General features: G+C 36.8%; 1 protein-coding gene and 1 long non-coding RNA gene across 2 annotated transcripts; one reads left to right on the forward strand and one right to left on the reverse strand.

Annotated features, from left to right (window-relative positions):
• Positions 1–1834: 1834 nt before the first annotated feature.
• On the reverse strand, positions 1835–16322 carry LOC106513173 (uncharacterized). Its single transcript, XR_001309756.1, has 4 exons — positions 16234–16322; positions 10475–10541; positions 2881–2984; positions 1835–2791 (listed from the first exon to the last, which is right to left on the reverse strand). It is a non-coding gene; the product is annotated as an uncharacterized LOC106513173 (long non-coding RNA).
• On the forward strand, positions 3018–20354 carry rps6ka2 (ribosomal protein S6 kinase, polypeptide 2; the record flags this gene model as incomplete). Its single annotated transcript, XM_014001865.1, is given in 22 exon segments — positions 3018–3652; positions 5055–5171; positions 6607–6688; positions 7960–8040; positions 10115–10194; positions 10442–10548; positions 10652–10689; positions 10769–10911; positions 12174–12244; positions 12556–12644; positions 13580–13644; positions 16051–16153; positions 16287–16432; positions 16694–16816; positions 17029–17118; positions 17218–17376; positions 17510–17671; positions 17768–17844; positions 18076–18193; positions 18279–18335; positions 18871–18951; positions 19778–20354. Coding segments are annotated over 22 exon segments (2244 nt in total). The 5' UTR covers positions 3018–3547.
• Between the last annotated feature and the right edge of the window lie 77 nt (positions 20355–20431).

A 20431-nucleotide genomic window follows, 5' to 3' on the forward strand; every position in this document is an offset into this window, starting at 1 on the left:
GTGTACCACAAAAAAGACAAATATTTAAAGAATAAAAAAATAAAGAAGTTTAAAACTAAAGCAAAACCCGAAAAGAAGCTTAAATAAGTAAAAAAAGGAAAGAAAGACCTTGTTTTAATTATAAAACACCTTGAAGTGTGACATCACTAAAACAGTCTTCAGCTAGAGACGTACATCTGCCAACAACATGTACCTAATTTGAATACTAATACGTATTTATAAATGGTGTCTTTTTGCCCATACACATTTTAATATCATGTCATATGAATTTTATAATTCATAATTATAAAATCATGTTTTATAATTAAATGTCTGTGTCAATACCCCACCTTAAAAATTTTTTTAAAAGACAGCCCACCACCACCAGTTAAAAAAAATCCTAGGGGAAACCCTGTAACCTATCCAAGATGGCCACCACAGCTGATGGACTTCAGATGGTAAACACAKAGATCTCTTCAGTTCTCCTAAAATATGTTTACAACTGTTTCAGCACACAACTTCTGTCTGTTTATGCTACATTTAGCTTTTAGCTGCTGTTCTGATTGTTTTAGTTTATTAACTTTCATTTTGCTACCATTTTGCTCTTTTAAGTAATCATTGTAATCAGTGTGCATTGCCAATGCAATGCACACTATTGTGATTCATTCCCCATCCAAGTCATCTCAAAACTTGACATAATTAACAACATTTAGTTTTTCTAATATAAATTTTAAATTTTGTCACATTTAAACTTTCATGTAATTATATTTTGTCTTTGCTGTCTGAACATGATTATTTTTTCTTAATGTGCATGTGTGTGTGTGTGTGTGTGTCTAACCTCCATTACCAGGTTAGATTAAACTACAAGATTACATACAATAAAATAAATGAAGAAAATTAATTTATAAAATGTCAAATTAGCTATTTTTTATGGTAAAACGGTAAGTGGACTTCGTCATTGGACTCCAAAGTGCTTTTACACTGCACTGATGCTAACACACATTCAGACACTGATGGTGGTAAGCTGCAGCTGCCCTGCAGCACACTGACAGAGGTGGGGCTGCCATGCACCGGCGCCACTGGGACCCTCTGATCACTATCAGCAGGCAAGGCGGGTGAAGTTTACTTGCCCGAGCACTGAGACGGCTGGAACGGGGGGTTGAACTGGTAACCCTCCGGCTGCAGTACAACTCCCCTAACCACTCTGCCACTGCCACCCCAATCTYGCAATATCTTACTAAGCAACTTCATTTTACTTGATGCACAAGCTTATTTCATTGTAGACACTTTGATTTGAAAATAACAACTGCAGATRTAATGACAGGTTTTCACTAACTTCTGCTTTACAGACCTGTAGGTTTCCACAACTGCAGGAGTGAAATAGGCCCTTTGTAATCCGTTTCTTGGTGACCACATGTTTGATCTTTGCTCAGAAGACACATTTGGRTTCTAAGAAGTGCATGAGGTGCTATGGGTCGAAACAATAAAGAGAGCTCCAAAAATATTATTCCCTCAGTTTATGAAACCCTGTTCTCAGATTTATCTCACCACATTCCTTTAGAAAAGAAGCAAAGGTCATTGTTTGGGTTCGTTGAAAGTGTAACGTTTAACAAATTTCACTTCCAGGTTCAGTAACTTGTAGCCAAACCACAGCAAAAGCACAAATATCACTTCCCCTCAATGGCAGAACAGTAGATAAAAACTACAACTTAATTTTAATTACGTTGGTTAATTTCGACCCCCGGTACCTGATTGGTTCTGTAATACATATATATGTTTTCCAGGTTGAGCCTGCTAGAAATATTTAGAAAGTACATTGTATAGGATGTCAAAGAAGCTCTTTAATGATTTTTTYCCCCTTGTATAAATGCTTTAGTCAATATTAACTGATCTGTCCTTTAGCTGAATTGCTGAGGCTGTTTTTTAAAAAGTAAAAATCTGCTGGTTGGTGAAACCGCAAAAATTAATAGTTGTATTAATAGTGTATTTTTTAATGTCAATAAAGACTCATAGTCTGTATCATATGTTTTTTTTAAATGCTGTGCTGTGTGTCAGAATGCTTTTCTAATGTTGGTGAATCAAACCTCCAAAAACAGAGCTTGGTAGCAAAAGTAAAGCCATCTGCCACAAAATGATGTGCATTATAATGCACCACATTAACAATACTATATCCGAGTCTCACTGTCTCACATTCTGCCTGTCCGTGCATATACATATTCATGTTGTGATCTCCTTACAGAGCCATAATCCTACTGGGACAAAGACATCAGTCTATAATCCTGAATCCCCACCCACAACAGAGTACAACAGATTGACTGAACACATTTGATTACATTTTTTAATAGTGCTAAAATGTCCCGAAACTTTGTGCCTTTTAAATCCCAGTGTGGTCCAAATCCTGTCAAACACATAAAAAAGGCCACACCGTGAGTTTCCTGTGTTGAGGATAGTTCAGGTTTATGAATTGGAACACATCGGTGGTATTTTTAAACTGGCCTCTTTGATGAATTTGAACGAGACAATATTACCACTCAGGTCATCTGCGAACACTCTACTTCAGTATTTTAACCCCCAAGCTTTCATCAATGTCCGCTGGCATTCCTCTGCTCTGTCTGAGGTTATGTAACACTGCAGCTCTGCAAAAGCTGCTGATGTGACGGATCTGAGTACACACACCCATGTTCAGTGATCAGAACAAATCATGCTGCTCTCACTGTGACTGCTGGCCTTGTGCCTCTCTATGATTGCTGTCCTCAATACTGCACCGAATTTGGATCCAAAGCCATAGTACTTCTTTGTTGCCATCAGTTATCTAAAAAATAATAATAATTGTCTGCTTCTGTGTTGAATGCAGCAAATACGCCTGGTAGAGGTTGCAGGTTTTGCATCATGTGACCTCACCAGCTGTTGCTGTGTGTTGTTGGGGAAAGGCAAGGAGAGGCAGCTGGGGAGGGGTCCAGAGAGCCTGCCCGGTGGCGCACACAATGTGACTGCTGCTGCTTGTTCTGCAGAGAGAAAGGTGGTGGTGAGGGGAGAGGCGGAGGGCAGCAGATGAACATACACATGCAGATATATGTGAGGAGGGAGCTCACACACACACACACACACACACACACACACACACACACACACACACACTTCTCCTGATTCAGCGGAACAGATTTATTCGTCACCTCTCCCTGCAGCCTGACGCAGCGAGCCCTTGCTGCAAGCACACACACACACACACACACACAGGACAATCCCCGAAGCCCCACAGGCAAGTCATCCCCACTGCGAGGCTGCGTGGATTAACAGCTCTGCCTGCTTACTGGAGTCCACTGCAACTGAGCTGTAGGGAGACACGGAGAGGAGACAGCACTGAAAAGCAGCAGACTGAGACGAATCGCGCAACAGAACGATGGAGAAACTACAGCCAGACGTTGAGGATGGGCCAGCAGAGAAGCTCCGGGACAAATAGGAAACAGGCACAAACAACACCTGTCTTATTTCTGTGCGTCTGCCTGAGGAGTCCCTGCAGGGAGATGTTGATCATTATGGGATAAATACTCAGGTCCTGCATGTGGCCATGGATGCAAGCACGCGCAAATTTACAGTACGGAGGTGGTTTTCTATCTACCTGAAGAACAAGGCAGCACGAAAYAAGAACAGTGCTGGTTTCTGTCAGCTGGAGGTTAGTCTCAATTTTTACATCTGCTAGACACATGGGATTCTTCATCACAACACCACCATGTGTGACTATAACAACCTAAATTCTAACAAACACACAGAGGTCACATCTGACGTGTGTATGTATGAAGAGTCTCTGTGCACACGATTGCATCATGCTCCTGTCCCTTTCTGCCAAAACAACAGAAGCCACAGGCCCATATGGAGATGAGTTTTGGCAGAGAGAGTGTGAGACGGGTTACAGAAAATCCGGTGCAACAGACTCTCAAACAGGAAAGCACAAGGCAGACAGGCAGGTTTTTTTGGATACATGGATCCAGACAGACTGATTCAGGTGAAAGCCACAGCAGTGGAGTTCTATTTATAGCCCAAACACACCAGCAGGGGAAACAGGCTTTTCAAAGCATCTACCTTTCTGGGCTCTAGACATGATTACTGATGAGTAAACTATCTAATCTACCAGTTTGTGTGATTGTTCATCTTGTTGAAAGACAAACACTGCCTTTGTTTGCCTGTTTTAGCAGCTGTTCCATACACAGAAATGCAATGTGATGTTTGATGCTCCATGAGGGAGACTTTTCYCCTCGCTTCTCCCTCTGTGGAGGTGAGATCAAACTCATAATTATCTCAGTAGCTGATGTTGCAGTTTTAAACCTGCTTCTTTTAGTTAACATCAGTCCTGTTTCACTGTTAAAAAAGATACCACAAAAGTTGCTCTATAAGCTGAAAAACAGTCATGCAGTGATGAAAAAGACACCATTGTTTTTGGAAAACTTTAATTACCTATAATAATGCAATAGGTTGATTAGAGAAAAGTGTGTTTACTTAGGTTGTATGAATAAAAAAACAGCACACTAATGAGTTGAACTAAATATGTATTGACTTATACATTTTCTAATAAACTTATACATTTTCTAATATGATGTTTCAACTTTGCATCAAGTCCAACACAGTGCAGTTCAAGTTTTCAGTGTTCAGGTTGTATAGAGTGTTCATCTTTCTGTTACGTGTAAATGTTTTCTTTAATAAATTTGTTGTCTAACTTGCTAAGTTTAAGTTAACCTAATAAAATAACCAAAGATTGTGAAAAAATATTAGCTTATATTTTATGTTTTATTTTTAGATTTACCAAGTCTTGTCGGCATTTTAAAACCATAGGAAAGGAAAGTTAGTGACCTTTGACTGACTGGTTATTTTACAGATTTATCTTTTAGTCTATAGGTTGAGCCTCAAGTTGGTGATTGATCATTTGCTTAATTGACTGAGTGCTCAAATCAAAGTTAGGTATCACTTCCAGCCCACCATTTATATAATTTTAAACCTCTCTTACCTAAATCTTCTTTTTTTTTCTCCATTTTTTCACATCTCCTAATAATACCTGCATTCCGTTCCTTTCCTTCCATCAGGATGACAGCATACTCAAGGAGATTGACATCAGCCACCATGTTAAGGAGGGCTGTGAGAAAGCAGACCCTTCTCAGTTCCAACTACTGAAGGTTCTGGGACAAGGTTCCTATGGAAAGGTACAGAAACCTTGATCACTGAGACCTGCAGATGCTTTTTTTTATTAACAGCTGAGAAAAATGATTCTTCAAGAAAATGTAATCAAAGTAATGAGAGACAGTCCTATATAAAACCAAAGTGTTGACAAGATTAGGCAAAAATAAGCACTGATATTTATAAGCACCGCACAAAAGGATGTGCAATAAGGTTGCTTCAGGCCCAGATCTCCCTTGCAAAAGAGATCAATGGGATTAACCTGGTTAAATACCTGTAAAAAAATAAATCAATTCCTAAAAATTTCCTTAAGAAGTCAGKTTTGTTGAAAGCAGGGGTCTCCAGCTCTGGGTTTTGGGGTTCATTGTCTTGCATGCTTCAGATGCTTTCCTGTTTCATCCCACCTGATTTAAAATATTAGGTTTTWGCCAGAGGGCTGCAAACCATGTTGAGGAGGTAGTTCAGTCATATGATCAGATGTGTTGGAGCAGGAAACCATTAAAAACATAAAGGACAGTGAATCCTGAGGGGTGGGGTCTGTGGTCTAGACAATCAAGCTTTAATTAGCAYGAAAACACGCTCGAGTTGTGTTTTCATCCGTTTGTCCTCTATTAATATTTGGACATCTCACCAAATGGCCAAAAGAGTATACACGGTTAGTTTTTTAGTAAACGTTTAATTGAAATTTTTATTTGGTCACCAGTTGTTTGATAACTTTTTTCCAAAAAAAATGATTTGGCTGGATGATATTGGTTGTTTTGGTTGTTTAAACCATTCTTGAACCATAACTCAAGCTTTGAAAAATAACAATTGAATTAAAAGCAAGGACTGTCCATTTAATTGTTACTGTTGTGTGTGCGCGCACACGTGTGTCTGTGTGTGTGTGTGTTTGCAGTTTACCGGCCAGTCATCTTGTAATGACAAGCCTTCTTTTTCCAGTTACCTGTAGATTAGCTGCCAAGACAACCTCTTCATAGATCACTAAGCTTATTTAAATGAGCAGAGCTACACTGACAGATTAGAGGTCTGCGCAGGCCAGACATAGAAACCTGGCAGACATCTGTGAGTGAACCCTGTTTGTAAAGCTGCAAAGACAATTGAGGCCGAGTCACGCATTGTGGCCTGAGAAGTCTGCTTACATGAAACTTTGACAGACTTTATTTAAATTATAGCTGCTGTTGCTCGATAGCGCTCACCTGGTTTGTTTTCCAGAATGTGATGTTACTTCAGCATGGTAACCTAAATGTGACTTGATGTAAAGGATTGAATAATATGTCTTTTGTAAGGAGAGTTGAATGTAGTGTGGTGTTCTCCCACAAGTTAATCGATTGTTCCAACTAATACTTTACAAAAAGATTTAATAAATCATTTACATTTTTGAATTTTATTTACACATTGTGATCTGTAGTGAGTTATGTATAAAAAAAAACCTGTTTCACAAAATGGGCTTTTGACTTTTAGGTGTTCCTGGTAAGAAAGATAAGGGGGGTGGACAGAGGGCAGCTGTACGCCATGAAGGTCCTGAAGAAGGCCACTCTCAAAGGTAAATCAAGTAAAACAAATGCTGAAAATTAAATRTACTTAGCATAAAAACGAAGGAAATTTGCACTTTTTAGATTGCTTCTTTGTTGTAACAATGCCTYTTGTATAGTGGGCACCTGATTGGTAACACCTGCGGTACTGGAAGCTCAAARCAAATGTCAGTAACAGCAAAATAAAAGACTGTTTGACAGAGAAGATTTGGCAAATTTTTCAYSTGTGTAACYGACATACRCAGCTCTGCTCATCCCACAAATGCATGTTCCTTRCAAATGTGACACCATTTAAAAAGGAAATTAAAAGGCTTTCCTACAGTACAAGAGGTATTGCCAAGAAGCATTGTTACAACAAAGAAATAATCTAACAAATACAATTGCCTTACTTTTTGTGCTAAATTTGTAATATAATATCAGACATTAATATCAACACAGATACAAGACATATTATTTGAATAGATTTATTGATAAACTATTATAATTCCTAAAACAAATCTAGATTCTAATGCATTCCTTGAAACTGAGACAAACAAAACTTGTTTTTAAATTGTTTTTACATTGTTTCGTTAGAAGAATAAGTTGACTTAAAAATGGAATTGTAATTTGTCAGGATTAAAGTTGGATTTGTAATTAAGAAACATCAGGTATGTGGTTGTCATGTTCTTTGCCCTACATTCAAGGAGATTTGAGCTAAAACAGGTTAGTTTGTACTCTAGATTCAGATAAACATGTTTTACGTCAACTGTGCCTATTTTAAACTACGTTGCCCTGTAAAAGCAGGTTGAGATGTCATGTTCTAATCTAGTGTATTTGTACAAGCCGAAATCCTCTTAATCTGCACCCCTGGAATTGGAAGAATTACAATTTCACTCTGACAGGGAGGCAGATGCTGCAATAATTTCAGTTGACATGATTTCAACGGAACTGCAGCAGCACCACAGGCTCAGTTCAGTTTCAGTCACTGCTGTCTGAAGCGGGAAATAAAATTTGGTTTTGATTTTTAGCTTCGTCTCTTCTGCATAAAGATTTGTCCTAATATTCTCCACCTGTTTATATGTTCTGTTTATGATTAGGTCCCCAATTGATTTGTAAGCTCCATTCACATTTGTTCTAAGTAAATAACAAGTCAGTCATATTATTTCTTTAAATGAGCTTTTTACMTTTAGACTCATCCAGGTTTTACAACCATTCTCGAGAGTAGACACCTTTCACAATTTATGCTCATTTAAATATGACCTGAGTGTAATTTTAAAAAYGACACTGTTTATTTTATTTTCAGTTCGGGATCGTGTTCGGTCTAAGATGGAAAGAGACATTCTAGCTGAAGTGAACCACCCATTTATAGTTAAACTGCACTACGGTGAGTATAAATGATTCTCTTTATACCTTTTCCATCTGAAAATATGTTTATTGGAAGTGAACATAAATATGGATTGATTCAAACAAAAAAAACTTATTTTAACAGCAAGAGTTACATATTTGCAGATTGATTTTAAACCTGTGACAGAATCCTGTTCTGGTTCATACAAACACGTTTTATACATTTACATGTACACCATAATACATATGTGTTAAACTCAAGGTCTACGGGCCAACTCTGGCCCTCTTTAACATTTTATCTGGCCCCAAAAGTAATTTTAAAATGTAAAATAGTTGTATTGTTTTTCTTTTTTTGTGTTTAGTCTTTTCATGAAAATCGTCAACTTGAATTCTGTATTCTTTTCTATTTTTAAAGTCAAATAAGTGGAGTGAGTATTTTATTTTTCAAACTGATTTTACTTAATTGTTATAAAATGTATCTCTAAGAAATGGTAAAAAAAAAATAGTTGTGAATAGATAGTAAAACATAAGAACTAAATACTAATGATGAGTCTTTCTAAATTTAATCTTTAGTTTTTATCCATTAGGTACTGTATATTCTAAATGCTACATTTGGAAAAGGTCATTTGTAATTCTATAAGACTGATTGTTGTTACATAACATTTAAAACTAGAAGCACTCGGAGAGTGCAAACCTCCACCAAGGCCAATTTCCCCCATCCTGCAATAGAGTTAATGCGCTAAAGGAGAAATGGAAACACATTTGCCGAATAAGTTCTGACTTAAGCAAACAGTATGAATGGGATTTCTTCCCGGTGGAGTCCAATGCAAAAAAAACAAAAAAGGTCAGAGACTCATCACTGAGACTCGTCATCCGATGTTATTCATCCACAAACTGGTCCCAGATTAAGCTCCTAAGTTTTTATCAGTCAGAGTCCACTGTGTAAAACGCCTGTTTTATCCCCTTTTATGAGTTTTTAACAATTTGACTCTCTTTATAAACTGCTTCCTGGTACAGTCGGCTCTGGAAGTGACACCTTTTTTTTAAGCAAGTGGTTAAAGCAAAATACAGCATCTGAGCACTTTCAGCACAAACAAACACTCCCACGAACTTCTGACTAATCACACCAAAAAGTTCTTTTGTGGAGGGGGTACTTCACATGGTTGATCAGCTGTTCCCGCTGTCCAGTACCGGTCCAGTGTAACACTGGTACCAGCTTCGGCTCGGTTGCAGCAGGACCCTCCCCCCGCTGTCGGTGTCTTCTGTTATTACCGTAACATGAAGAGAATCGCATTTCTGTTTCTACGTCTCCAGACAGCATGTRACATCRCCAATACTAGTTGATAACAGAATAATCCCAACAGTAGACATCCTGGGAGGTGTAGTCCCAGCGAGTTTGCAACTTGTACTTCCTGTATCTTACAGGCATGTGTCTGACGTAATCACACTTTGCGTTGCCGGACTGATTCGCTTGAATTAAAAGAAAAATTCCTGTATCCGCATCGTGATCCGGAACATCATCAAAATTTAATGGTGTGTTACTTTGGCCAATACCCACATGTGGTAAAAATGTCATGACAATCTGTCCACAAGTTTTTGTGTAATTTTGTCCACAGACAGACAGACAGAATGACAGACATACGCGACCGAAAAAATTTACCTCCTCCCTTGGCGGAGGTAACCATGATTTTTTTCAATAAATATTGACAGAGACTGGCCCTTGGCTTGGACCACGTTTTGAAATTTGGCCCCCTTGTGGGACAGAGTTTGACACCCCAACCCTAATAAATCTGAGACAAACAATATGAATGCATATTTCTGTTTGTTTGCACCTGACCTAACTGTCCACAGTCGGCAGCCGAAAGACTTTAATAAACTCTTTAGGTACTAACTTCGAGTTCTATTCCTCAGAATGTGGATTTCGATTAGCATATATGTTCAAAATGAGGAAAAAGTTGTTTTCTATTCTTCCTATACTGATTTTATCTCACTGTTGTACACACTTGCACATCATGCACACTGTACCTCTTTTATCTCGAGAATACATCCTTCAATAAAGCAAGAAGACCTTGCTATTTATTGCTGCCCTGTTATATCTTTCTCTGTGTGTCTAGCCTTTCAGACAGAAGGGAAGCTCTATCTGATCCTGGACTTCCTCAGAGGAGGAGACCTTTTCACTCGTCTGTCAAAGGAGGTAGGCTCACTACACAATACTCTCTGTTTCTCTTAAAATAATGAAATGAAAAGAATTGCTGGATTCCTAAGTCTATTAACTTTTATAATAATGCATTATCTTTTGTGACTCTTTATGATGAACAGTTGATGCAAGCCTGCTAGTTGGAGTTTGTGTTTTAGAGGATGATATAAAATTTAAGAGCAAAAAAAACACATTTCTAATGCATGAATTGACTTGAAATACATCCACCTCTTTACTTGTGTAGGTAATGTTTACAGAAGAGGATGTGAAGTTTTACCTTGCAGAGTTGGCCCTCGCCTTGGACCACCTTCACAGTCTTGGGATCATCTACAGAGACCTTAAACCTGAAAAGTATAGCCAAAAAAAAAAAAAACTAAAACAAATCTTTTCTGAATGTAATATCAGAATATTGTGCTCAAATGAGATTTTTTTTGCATTTGCTTTGTCCCATCAGTATTCTTCTGGATGAAGAAGGGCACATAAAGATCACTGGTCAGTGCATTCAACAAGGCAAATCAGTATTTTTGTATTTCTGTTTTAAGGTTTTAACTTTCTTTGTGTTTTTGTTCAGATTTTGGTCTTAGCAAGGAAGCCATTGATCACGACAAAAGAGCTTATTCTTTCTGTGGAACGATTGAGTACATGGCTCCTGAGGTTGTGAACAGAAGAGGTCACACTCAGAGTGCAGACTGGTGGTCGTTTGGTGTTCTCATGGTGAGGACTCAAAAACCATAAAAACAAATATTTTACACTGACAATCCTCACACGTTTATCCCCACTGATTACCAGTTTGTTTCTTATGGGTTTGATAGTATTGAATTTTAGGCATCTTACAAAGTAAGACTTGAGTTTATAATGAAGAGCCAGTGTTCAGATTTTTTTTTCTTGGCAGTAAAGCCTTTTAATTATCGGCCAGATTAAGATGATTTGCTTTCAGTAATCATGCATCTCCTAAAGTCAGCTTGTTTCGTTAGCCTGGTGGCTTATTTTACTAATACGGAAAATGAGGTTAACATTAACTGACATCTGGCAGTTTCACCAGAGGGGAAATGYCACTGTTTGCTTGTATGACAAACAAGCAAACAAACTAAACAATTCTAGTGATTTTACACAYGGTGGATATGAGATTCATATCCTGGTTCTTATTATGGTTTTGCCGTTTATTCACAAGGAATAAAAAAATGACTTGATTTTTTTTAAATCTCCCTCAATGAAGCCACCTAGTTTGAAAACCCATTTGATACAAATAAAACATACAACTAAATCATCCTTTCACCTCTAAATCTTCATCATTGATTGTAACTGCAAGACATGAATGATTATAAAATCTGAAACATTTTCATTTCAATGTCACTCTGAAATTTACAAAAGACAAAGACAAATGGTTGCTTCTGAAGAGCTGGACCTAAGAATGCTCATCAACATGAGGAGCTAAAATAAAATAAAAAGATTTAACCATAACAAATAATACATGGAGGAGAACCAGACAGAGCATGAAGCACAGTGCTAGGCTGAAGATGAACTGGGAGAATGAGCATTAAGAAGGGAGGGGCTGGCGAGRTAAGAGAAGATAGGTGAGACTAATGAACACAGGGAACAGGTGTGAGTGGGAGGGGCAGGACTGAGGAGCAGAAAACCCACCTAGGAGAAATGAACTGGTGGTACAGAGGAAATTAAATTAAATACAAAAAGTCGTGAAATAATAAATAAAAACACAACATGACTAAGAAACATAACAAAATGAACTAAATAAATATCTAAAGAACAAACAACAACTAAAAGAACTCAGAATCCTGACACCACTGTTACTTTATAATTTTGTTATATTTAATCTGCCTGAGTTCTTTCACTGGTCATGTGTAGCTATTTTGTGTTGTGTTAGCTTTTAGAAAGTCAATAACCAAATGAAGATCAATTTTGTTCCATTTTTCATTTGTTGGCTGACATAGAGGTGTTTTTTTTTTTCTATCCTCCAGTTTGAAATGTTGACGGGATCGTTACCGTTCCAAGGAAAAGATCGGAAAGAAACAATGGCTCTTATTCTAAAGTAAGACTGACTCCACCGCTAACATGCTGTAACTGTCCTTTTGAAACCATTTCTTTCTTAATTAATAACATTTTATGATCTGAGTGAAGAATTTGTTTCTTCTGTGCATTTGTCAGCTGGGTTTTTTGGGGCTATTTGGTTGTGGTATTTTTGGTCCTTACATTTTCTGAAAACAAATCCTCTTTCCCTCTATTTACACTTCATTTTCAATGCTATTTTTACATCATATCTAAAAGTACTTAAATAAATAGAAAAATTGAGCTGTTGTTGTTAAGCACTTGTTTGAAACTGTATCCTCATCCTGTCTGCAGGGCGAAGCTTGGAATGCCACAGTTCCTCAGCCCTGAAGTCCAGAGTTTATTAAGAGCGCTCTTCAAGAGGAATCCTGCTAACCGTCTAGGTATGCTATATGGAATAACTTGTWTGTTAATAAATATTTGTTTTGTTTAGAATATTGGCTGTATTATGTAGTTCCTGTGGTTTTGTGTTACTAATTGTTGAGGCGAGTCTTAGCTCAGAGAGACAAAACAATGGCAGAGGATTAAAAAAAACTTGGAGACATATTTTTCTTTCTAAAATCTGGCATTTATTTTTTTAGAGCTCCAATTTTTTTTCACTAAGAAACTGAAGATTATTTTAACATGAGCTGTTTCAAGTTTTGTGTTTTCAAGTCATGTAAGGAATGACATAATCCTTTTGTTCAAAACCAAGATTAGTCCTTATGTCTGTACATTTCTCCCTGTAATACGTATGTCTCAACCACTGTGTAAAAAGTTGTAATAACTGAGCAGAGCTGAAAAATGACCGCCTATTAGAAATTCATTGGTTCCAGCATACCAGATGAATAACTTCAAAATTGCATAATTTGTACATGATTGAGAACTTTTGGCCATCTGTGTGGGTTTGTCAAAACTGTTTCTGAAACTTAAATGACTATATTCATGATTGTCTGCTTCACTTTACTTATKTATGCTGTTAAATAAGGACAGTGTGTTGACAGATGTCCAATAAAACACTATTATTATGGTTGTAGCTGTGTTGAATATTGGAAGTTTGATCATTTGTAGGTTTTTATTGCTATAAAAGAGTCTTTTGTGTCCAAAAAAGTCTTAGTTTAAACATAAACCATGCATGGGCTAAAGATGACAGCTGACTTTTTATATTAATCTAAGTTATTGTGAAACTTAAGTGTTGTGAGGTTGGGCGATATTTCATCAGCTGCAATCTGTAATGTAATTATACACATTGCACCTTAAAGGATTTTTGTGTCTGCCTGTGTGATTCTTGATTCATGGAATCGCTTTCATCTTTATCTTTTATCTGTGTGACTGACAGGTGCCGGACCAGACGGAGTCGAGGAAATTAAAAGGCATCGCTTTTTTGCATCTATAGACTGGGATGTAAGTGCAATTTCATTAATATACAACATATTAACTTAGATAACACACTTTCTAATGATAAATCTSATGCTGACTGGATATTGAAATGGTGACACGTTGGCAAACTCATCAAAAATAAACATGTTTTGAACCCTGATCAAGACTAGATCAGAGCTAGGCTCTGTTATATGCAGATACTTTGTATTTTGTTACCATAAAGGTGCAAAAATACTTAACGTGCCATTCTACTAGCAACAATTTAGTAATCTTCGTGTAGCTTTTATTTTTTTCATCAAAAGTCAATAAAGAAAAATGCTCCTTTTTTCATAAAATCTTAAATGTTTTTTTCTTATGATTTAACAAATAAAACTGCACTCCTGTGATGCAATTTTGAGATATATGGATTTTAAATCTTTACTTCAACATATTCAAATCACAGAATGTCTTTCATTACACTCCTGTAGGTTTCTTATGGATAGGCAGCAGTCATAAATTAAATATTATTTCCTTTAAAATGTGCTTTTATCTCTAAACACCTCYCAATCAAAGAGTTTGCTCAAAACCAAAAATTCTATCTAGAAATTGCATGAGCTATCATCATCTAACCTTACATCCAGTGCTTTGATGTGTGCTGCTTGAAAAGGATTATTCTCTGCTCTGTAATCCCTCTTGTCCAGAGTTTCTCTTTAAGTAGTCTCTTTAAGTTCTGAGACTCACTTTGTTTCTTGGAAATCTTGCAACTTCTTGGTTGCGTTTGAATAACATCCAAGCAACGGAACTGTTTCACCGAGAACCCAGCTGAGACGCGAAAACTACTCGACATCAGTCATCTTTCATTCATAAAAATCAAAGCAGTAACTAAACCTTAAACATGTATATACAAGTCACTTTCAGTTTTCCTTTGCATTATCATTTTAATAGAAGCAAAAAAAACTGCTTTCTTCACCAAAAAGTTGTAAACTGTATTAAAACAATGTTTTTTAATAATATAGAAAGGAGGGAAACATGGATTAATTACTGAACTTTTAAAATAACATGATAATAATGAACAATACAAATTATTTTAGTGGTCAGTTTTGTGCATCCATTCACAAAAAAGCTTCTTTTTTATTTTAAAGACAACGGATATAATATTTGTCTTAGTAATAAAAGTACTGTGTGTGAAATTATGAGAATGAGTGATAATTTCAATCAAAAGGGAAAAGTACTGGAAAAACTTTTAGGTTTTAAGCATTGAATGATTGCTTCAGCAAATAAAGGAATAAATATATAAATTTTAGGTTCATCCATTATTCTTTACTATCTACTGTGTGTTAGTATAGCTAAATTGTGTTTTACACATTTATACGAGTATTTCTGGGAGATTCAAAGCACAAAGTAAATGAGTTAAAAAAATGTTAATGTTAACTCTAAAAATATTTAAAGAATCTCAGTTCAGAAATGTTGGCTGACTTGACAGAATCACATGATGTGGTTTTAGTTTTTTGAAGAAAAAAAATGCAAAAAAAAAGATTACTTGCCTTTTTTGGTTGTAATCATCTTCTGTATATTTCAGATTTGTATTTCAGAAAAGAAACATTTTCTGTAACATATTCTGTCTTGTTTCAAATGTTCCAACGTGTTGTGGAACTGTTTGTTCCAGTTTCCATTGGAATCCACTGTTTTCCCACTTTTCCCTGCACACTAATCTTTTTCCTCACCATTTCCACTACCTCACTGATTCTTCGCTTCTTGTCTGACACATTTCTCCACTTTCTAATGATGTTTGATTAGTGTTTGAATTATCGCCAAGAGACTTTTTATTGTGACTCTTCTCGGGTTTTCTTTTTCTGTCAGCCTGTTTTACATGCTTATTAGTTTTAAGAGATTGCTGCCATAACACTGATAAAATATGCAGACTGCAGAGTGCACTACTGATTGCAAAGCCATACTAAAGACAGCTTTGATCATTTTATTAACATCTGTGACTTGTGTCAGTGTTTTTTTTTTTTATTTCAACACTATTTCTGGCAAACTGATGTGGCCATGGTGACACCTGCAGGTCATACTCTGCCATAACAATGGTCTTAAGCTGCTTTCAAAAACGTCGTTTTGCACCATTCTTCATTTTGCCAAACTTTATTTAGTTACAATTAAGTTTCAGTGATGGGTAGTTTTTTTCCTGCTAAATCTGTACATTTTGGTATTTAGTTAAATTTTAGTTTACGGTACTGTTGGACAATCAGTGTTGTGACAAAACATGTTTTGAAACATTATCAGTGTTTTGTGATCATTTAGAAATGTCCTATATTGCATCAAAGCTAACATGATTTTTTTTTCATGTCATTCATCAGTAATTATGAGTTCTTGTCCTGTACAGGTTGTATGTTAAATTTGTGGTAAGCTGATGTAATAGTGTTGGTATTATTGTTTTTTTTTTTTCCATAGAAGTTGTACAAAAAAGAGATGAGGCCTCCGTTCAAGCCGACTGTTGGAAGACCTGAAGACACTTTTCATTTTGACCCTGAGTTCACTTCCAGAACACCGACAGGTAACGTGAATACAAAGCATGAAAATGAACATGTAGGATTTGGTAAAGAAGTGAAAAAAACATGTTTGAATTTACTGCACCTTTTAAATCTTGCTCAGAGCGTGTGCTTGTCCTTGTGCCTCTCCACATCCAGATTCTCCCGGCATCCCGCCGAGTGCGAACACACACCAGCTGTTTCGAGGTTTCAGCTTTGTGGCAACTAATCAAACTAATCAGGAGGCCAGCGTTGCCCCGGTGGCGCCTTCTCGACAGGAGGTGAACATCAACCCTATWGCACAGGTTTGTACTTTCCAAAAGAAAAAAAAAGAGAATCTAGTGTTATTTTTCTAAACTTGGTCAATTGTTTTGCTTATAAATATTTAGATTAATCACATCTTAATGAAGAAAAGGACCCAGTTAAATAAAATTTGATGGTCTAAATGTTATTTCTCATAAATTACTGTCAGCTGTTGTGTTCTGGCAAAGCTGTTTACCCATTTAGATGCTGTATAAAATGAAAATCTTTTCTTCAGAGGTCTGATTAAGTGTGTTGTCTGACAGCATATTCGTGGCGACGTGGCCTTCAAAGATGTGTACGAGCTGAAAGAAGAAGTGGAACAGACCGGAGCTTTTGTTCGCAAAAGATGTCTCCACAGAGTTACAGCTGTGGAATATTCAGTGAAGGTATGGATAAATTCTAAACTTTAGATTTTTCTCCTCTAAAATAATAAAGATGATTGTCTTTGTGATATTTAGCCTGTGCAAAATATTACTTTTACAAAACCCCTCACATTCCTGCATGTTTGTGCATAGTAAGGATCACTGGGTGAGATGTGTTTGCATTCAGTGTTGGTGTCATTTACAACTTGTTCTGGGTGTTTCTGCATTTTTAACAGATTATTGACAGAACACGGAAAGATCCATCAGAAGAGATTGAGATTCTGCTAAGATATGGGCAGCATTCGAATATAATTACCCTGAGAGATGTAAGTATAACACACAGACTGTCGTACTGTACAAGATAAACTACCAGTGTGGGAGAAGGGTCGTTTAAAAAGTAAAGTGTCTTTTCTTTTTGCCTGAAGGTGTTTGATGATGGCCAGAGTGTTTTCTTAGTCTTTGATATCCCGAGAGGAAACGAGCTGCTCGACAGAGTTCTGACGCAGCCAAATTTCACAGAACAAGATGCATCAGACATCATCTGCACACTGACCAAAACAGTAGAATATTTACACTCTCAGGGGGTAAGACAAATGGAGAAAAAAATGGAAAGAAAAGAAAAATCTGTAAACAATAAAGTTCCCCAATAAAATACTCAAACCATGTAACTTCAGCAACCATTTTTAACATTTGAAACCTTCACACTGTGTTTTCCAGGTTGTGCATCGAGACCTGAAGCCCAGCAACATTCGCTACGCTGATGACAGCGGACTCCCAGAATCCATCAGGATCTGTGACTTTGGTTTCGCCAAACAGCTCCGGGCTGAAAATGGCTTGCTGATGACGCCGTGTTATACCGCCACATTCATGGCTCCGGAGGTAAATTCATCCCTTGCGTTATTGTTTCACCAACACTCACTCAAATAATAGGGAAAACAAGCATAATTAAATGGGAACATTTGTTTGCGTGTCTAGGTTTTAAGAAAACAGGGTTATGATGCAGCCTGTGACATCTGGAGCCTGGGAATCCTGCTCTACACAATGATCGCTGGGTCAGTTGAAAGTTTGAGTGCACATTAAACCAGCAGCTATTTTAACCTAGCACGGAAGGCTTCTGTTGTCAGTAATTAAACTATAAAACATCATTGTGTACACCAACACACAACTGCAGTCTTCTAAATAGCTTCCCTAGCAACAATGCATACAAGAAGAAGTAACATGAGGCTGTGATTTACAACACATATTTTTACTTGTTGTCTCACCTTTAATTTGTTGTTGTGCAGTTTCAGCCCCTTTGCCAGCAGTCCTAACGACACAGCAGAGGAGATCCTGGCTCAGATCGGAAGTGGGAAAGTAATAATCACCGGAGGGAACTGGGACTTGGTGTCAGACGCTGCCAAGGTTACTCCGTTACATTTTCTGACTGACATTAAACTGCTGTGTCACTAACATCATGATCCTGATGCTGTTTGATTGGGTTTTTCAGGACATTGTGACAAAGATGCTCCACGTGGATCCTCACCAGCGTCTTACTGCCCCACAGGTAATTTTTACTTTTTGTGATGAAAATGTTTCATCTGTATGTTTACTTTTCCGGGTGACAAAGTGTTTCACAAACAGAACAAATGTGAATAAATAAAACACTTTCCTTTCAGACAAATGTAATAATATTAATTATTTATATACAGTGATGTATATAATAGTAGCCTTGTGCGAGGATCATATTTCAAGATTACTAGAAGCAGGTAAAAAAGGTATAAACTTCTAAATGTGTGAGTTTCCATAATTTAAGTTACTATGATTTAATAAAATGTAGACTTGTTTTACTCTTGTATTTGCATTTAAAAGAATATAAATTTTGAACAGATCACAAAAGAGAGAAACACACACAGGCCATCCTATTGTGTTATGCTTACATGTAAATATTGGATGTCAAACTAAAAAACAAACATTCACTATCACAGTGTTAAGAAAAAAGTTACTTTTGTTTATTGTTTGTAATTTACAATTTCACCTATAAAGATTGTTGTTGGGGGAATAAACTTGGATTTATATTGGATTTATTGCACTGCTCTTAGGTTCTTCGACACCCCTGGATTGTAGAGAGAGAGCAGCTGTCTGACAGGAGCCTCAGCAGACAGGATGCGGTCATCGTTAAGGTCAGACTCACAGTTCATGTTTACAGAAGATTCCATCCTACATCTAAATAAATCTGTCTTCATATCTTGTTAGTGTGTGCATTCAAACAAATTATATCAGTATAAAACAGCTAGCAAATAAAAAACATATTCCCTCCTAATATTTAGACAGAGTCAGGATTATTGCCTGTATTATCTAGTTAAAAATAACTAACAGTACTTTTACACACACTTTAAGAAATGAAGTGTTGAGTTTACTTAACCAAACTGGTTCCACTAAACTGAACTGAGTAAACTGAGCAATTTACACATTTTCTTTTTAAGGAATTGTCAAGTCAGTTTAGTGGAACCACTTGACATAACTTGTAAAATTTAGTAATATATAAATAAACAACTCCTTTCATGAGTTCTGGTCATATGTAAATTTGTAGCTAGATGTTACATTTTAAAATAAAGAAGTAAACATTTTTTTGTTTTTAAATGTAACGAAACATAAGTAAAAATTATGTTAAAAGAAAAAAAACTTGGTAAAATCCTTAACAAATTACCTAAATACGGTAACAAATGCACTTAGTACTATACACCTTTAAATAGCCAGTATTTAAACAGTATATTATTTTATACAACTTGTTTGTACCCAAGTATTGAGATTCTGCTGATCTAAGTACATCTAAATGAGTTTTGACTTTCTATATCACTTGTTGCGTTTTTGCAATTTTTAGTTAAACTTTAGTGTTTTAAATTTTTGTTGTGTAATATTCTCCCTTAAATCCATTAGGTGGCGCTGGTGATCTCTCATTCTCAGTTTGCAGATTACACCAATGCAGTTTTGTTTGTACTCCCCCAGGGGGCGCTGTCGGCCACCTACACTGCTCTGAAACGCTGCGCTCCAGCTCCAGTCCTGGAACCTGTGCACTCCTCCAGCCTGGCTCAGAGGAGAGGCCTGAAAAAGCTGGGCAGTTCGAACAGCACCAAGGAACCAAAAGAAAAGGAGTAAACTCAATCAGTTGTGAGAAATGCCAAAACAGACCTATTTCATTTTACATTGATTGTTTCTTTGAAAAGCACAAACCATGCCAAATGTAGTCTGACATTAAAGTGTCCCACTGGCACTGACATCAAGTTTGGCTTTAGTTCACTCAGTTTCTAGGTTGGTTGTTTTTTTGTTTTTTGTTTTTTACTTTTCAAAACTGTTGACTCTGTTTCTTCACAGAAAAGCTAAACATGATCGCAGTGAAGTGGCTTTAATGAAGAGAATTTAATGTTAACATGCAGATGCCTTGATTGATCGTTTGGGTCCTGCAGACATTTTATGCTTAAACTGAAAGTTGTCTTTGGCTCCTGTGTTAGTTACATCAAATGTTATTTATTATTCTACTTCCACTAGGAATATGGCTCCCCTGTAATGGATATTCAAAGCAAGCTGTCCGGGTTTTTTAACCTAGGAACTCAGAGAAACACAGCAAAACCCGGCCGAACATTAAATCAATGACAACAGAAG

Source organism: Austrofundulus limnaeus, unplaced genomic scaffold (genome assembly GCF_001266775.1).
Source record: "Austrofundulus limnaeus strain Quisiro unplaced genomic scaffold, Austrofundulus_limnaeus-1.0 Scaffold10, whole genome shotgun sequence".
Taxonomy (NCBI): Eukaryota; Metazoa; Chordata; class Actinopteri; order Cyprinodontiformes; family Rivulidae; genus Austrofundulus; species Austrofundulus limnaeus.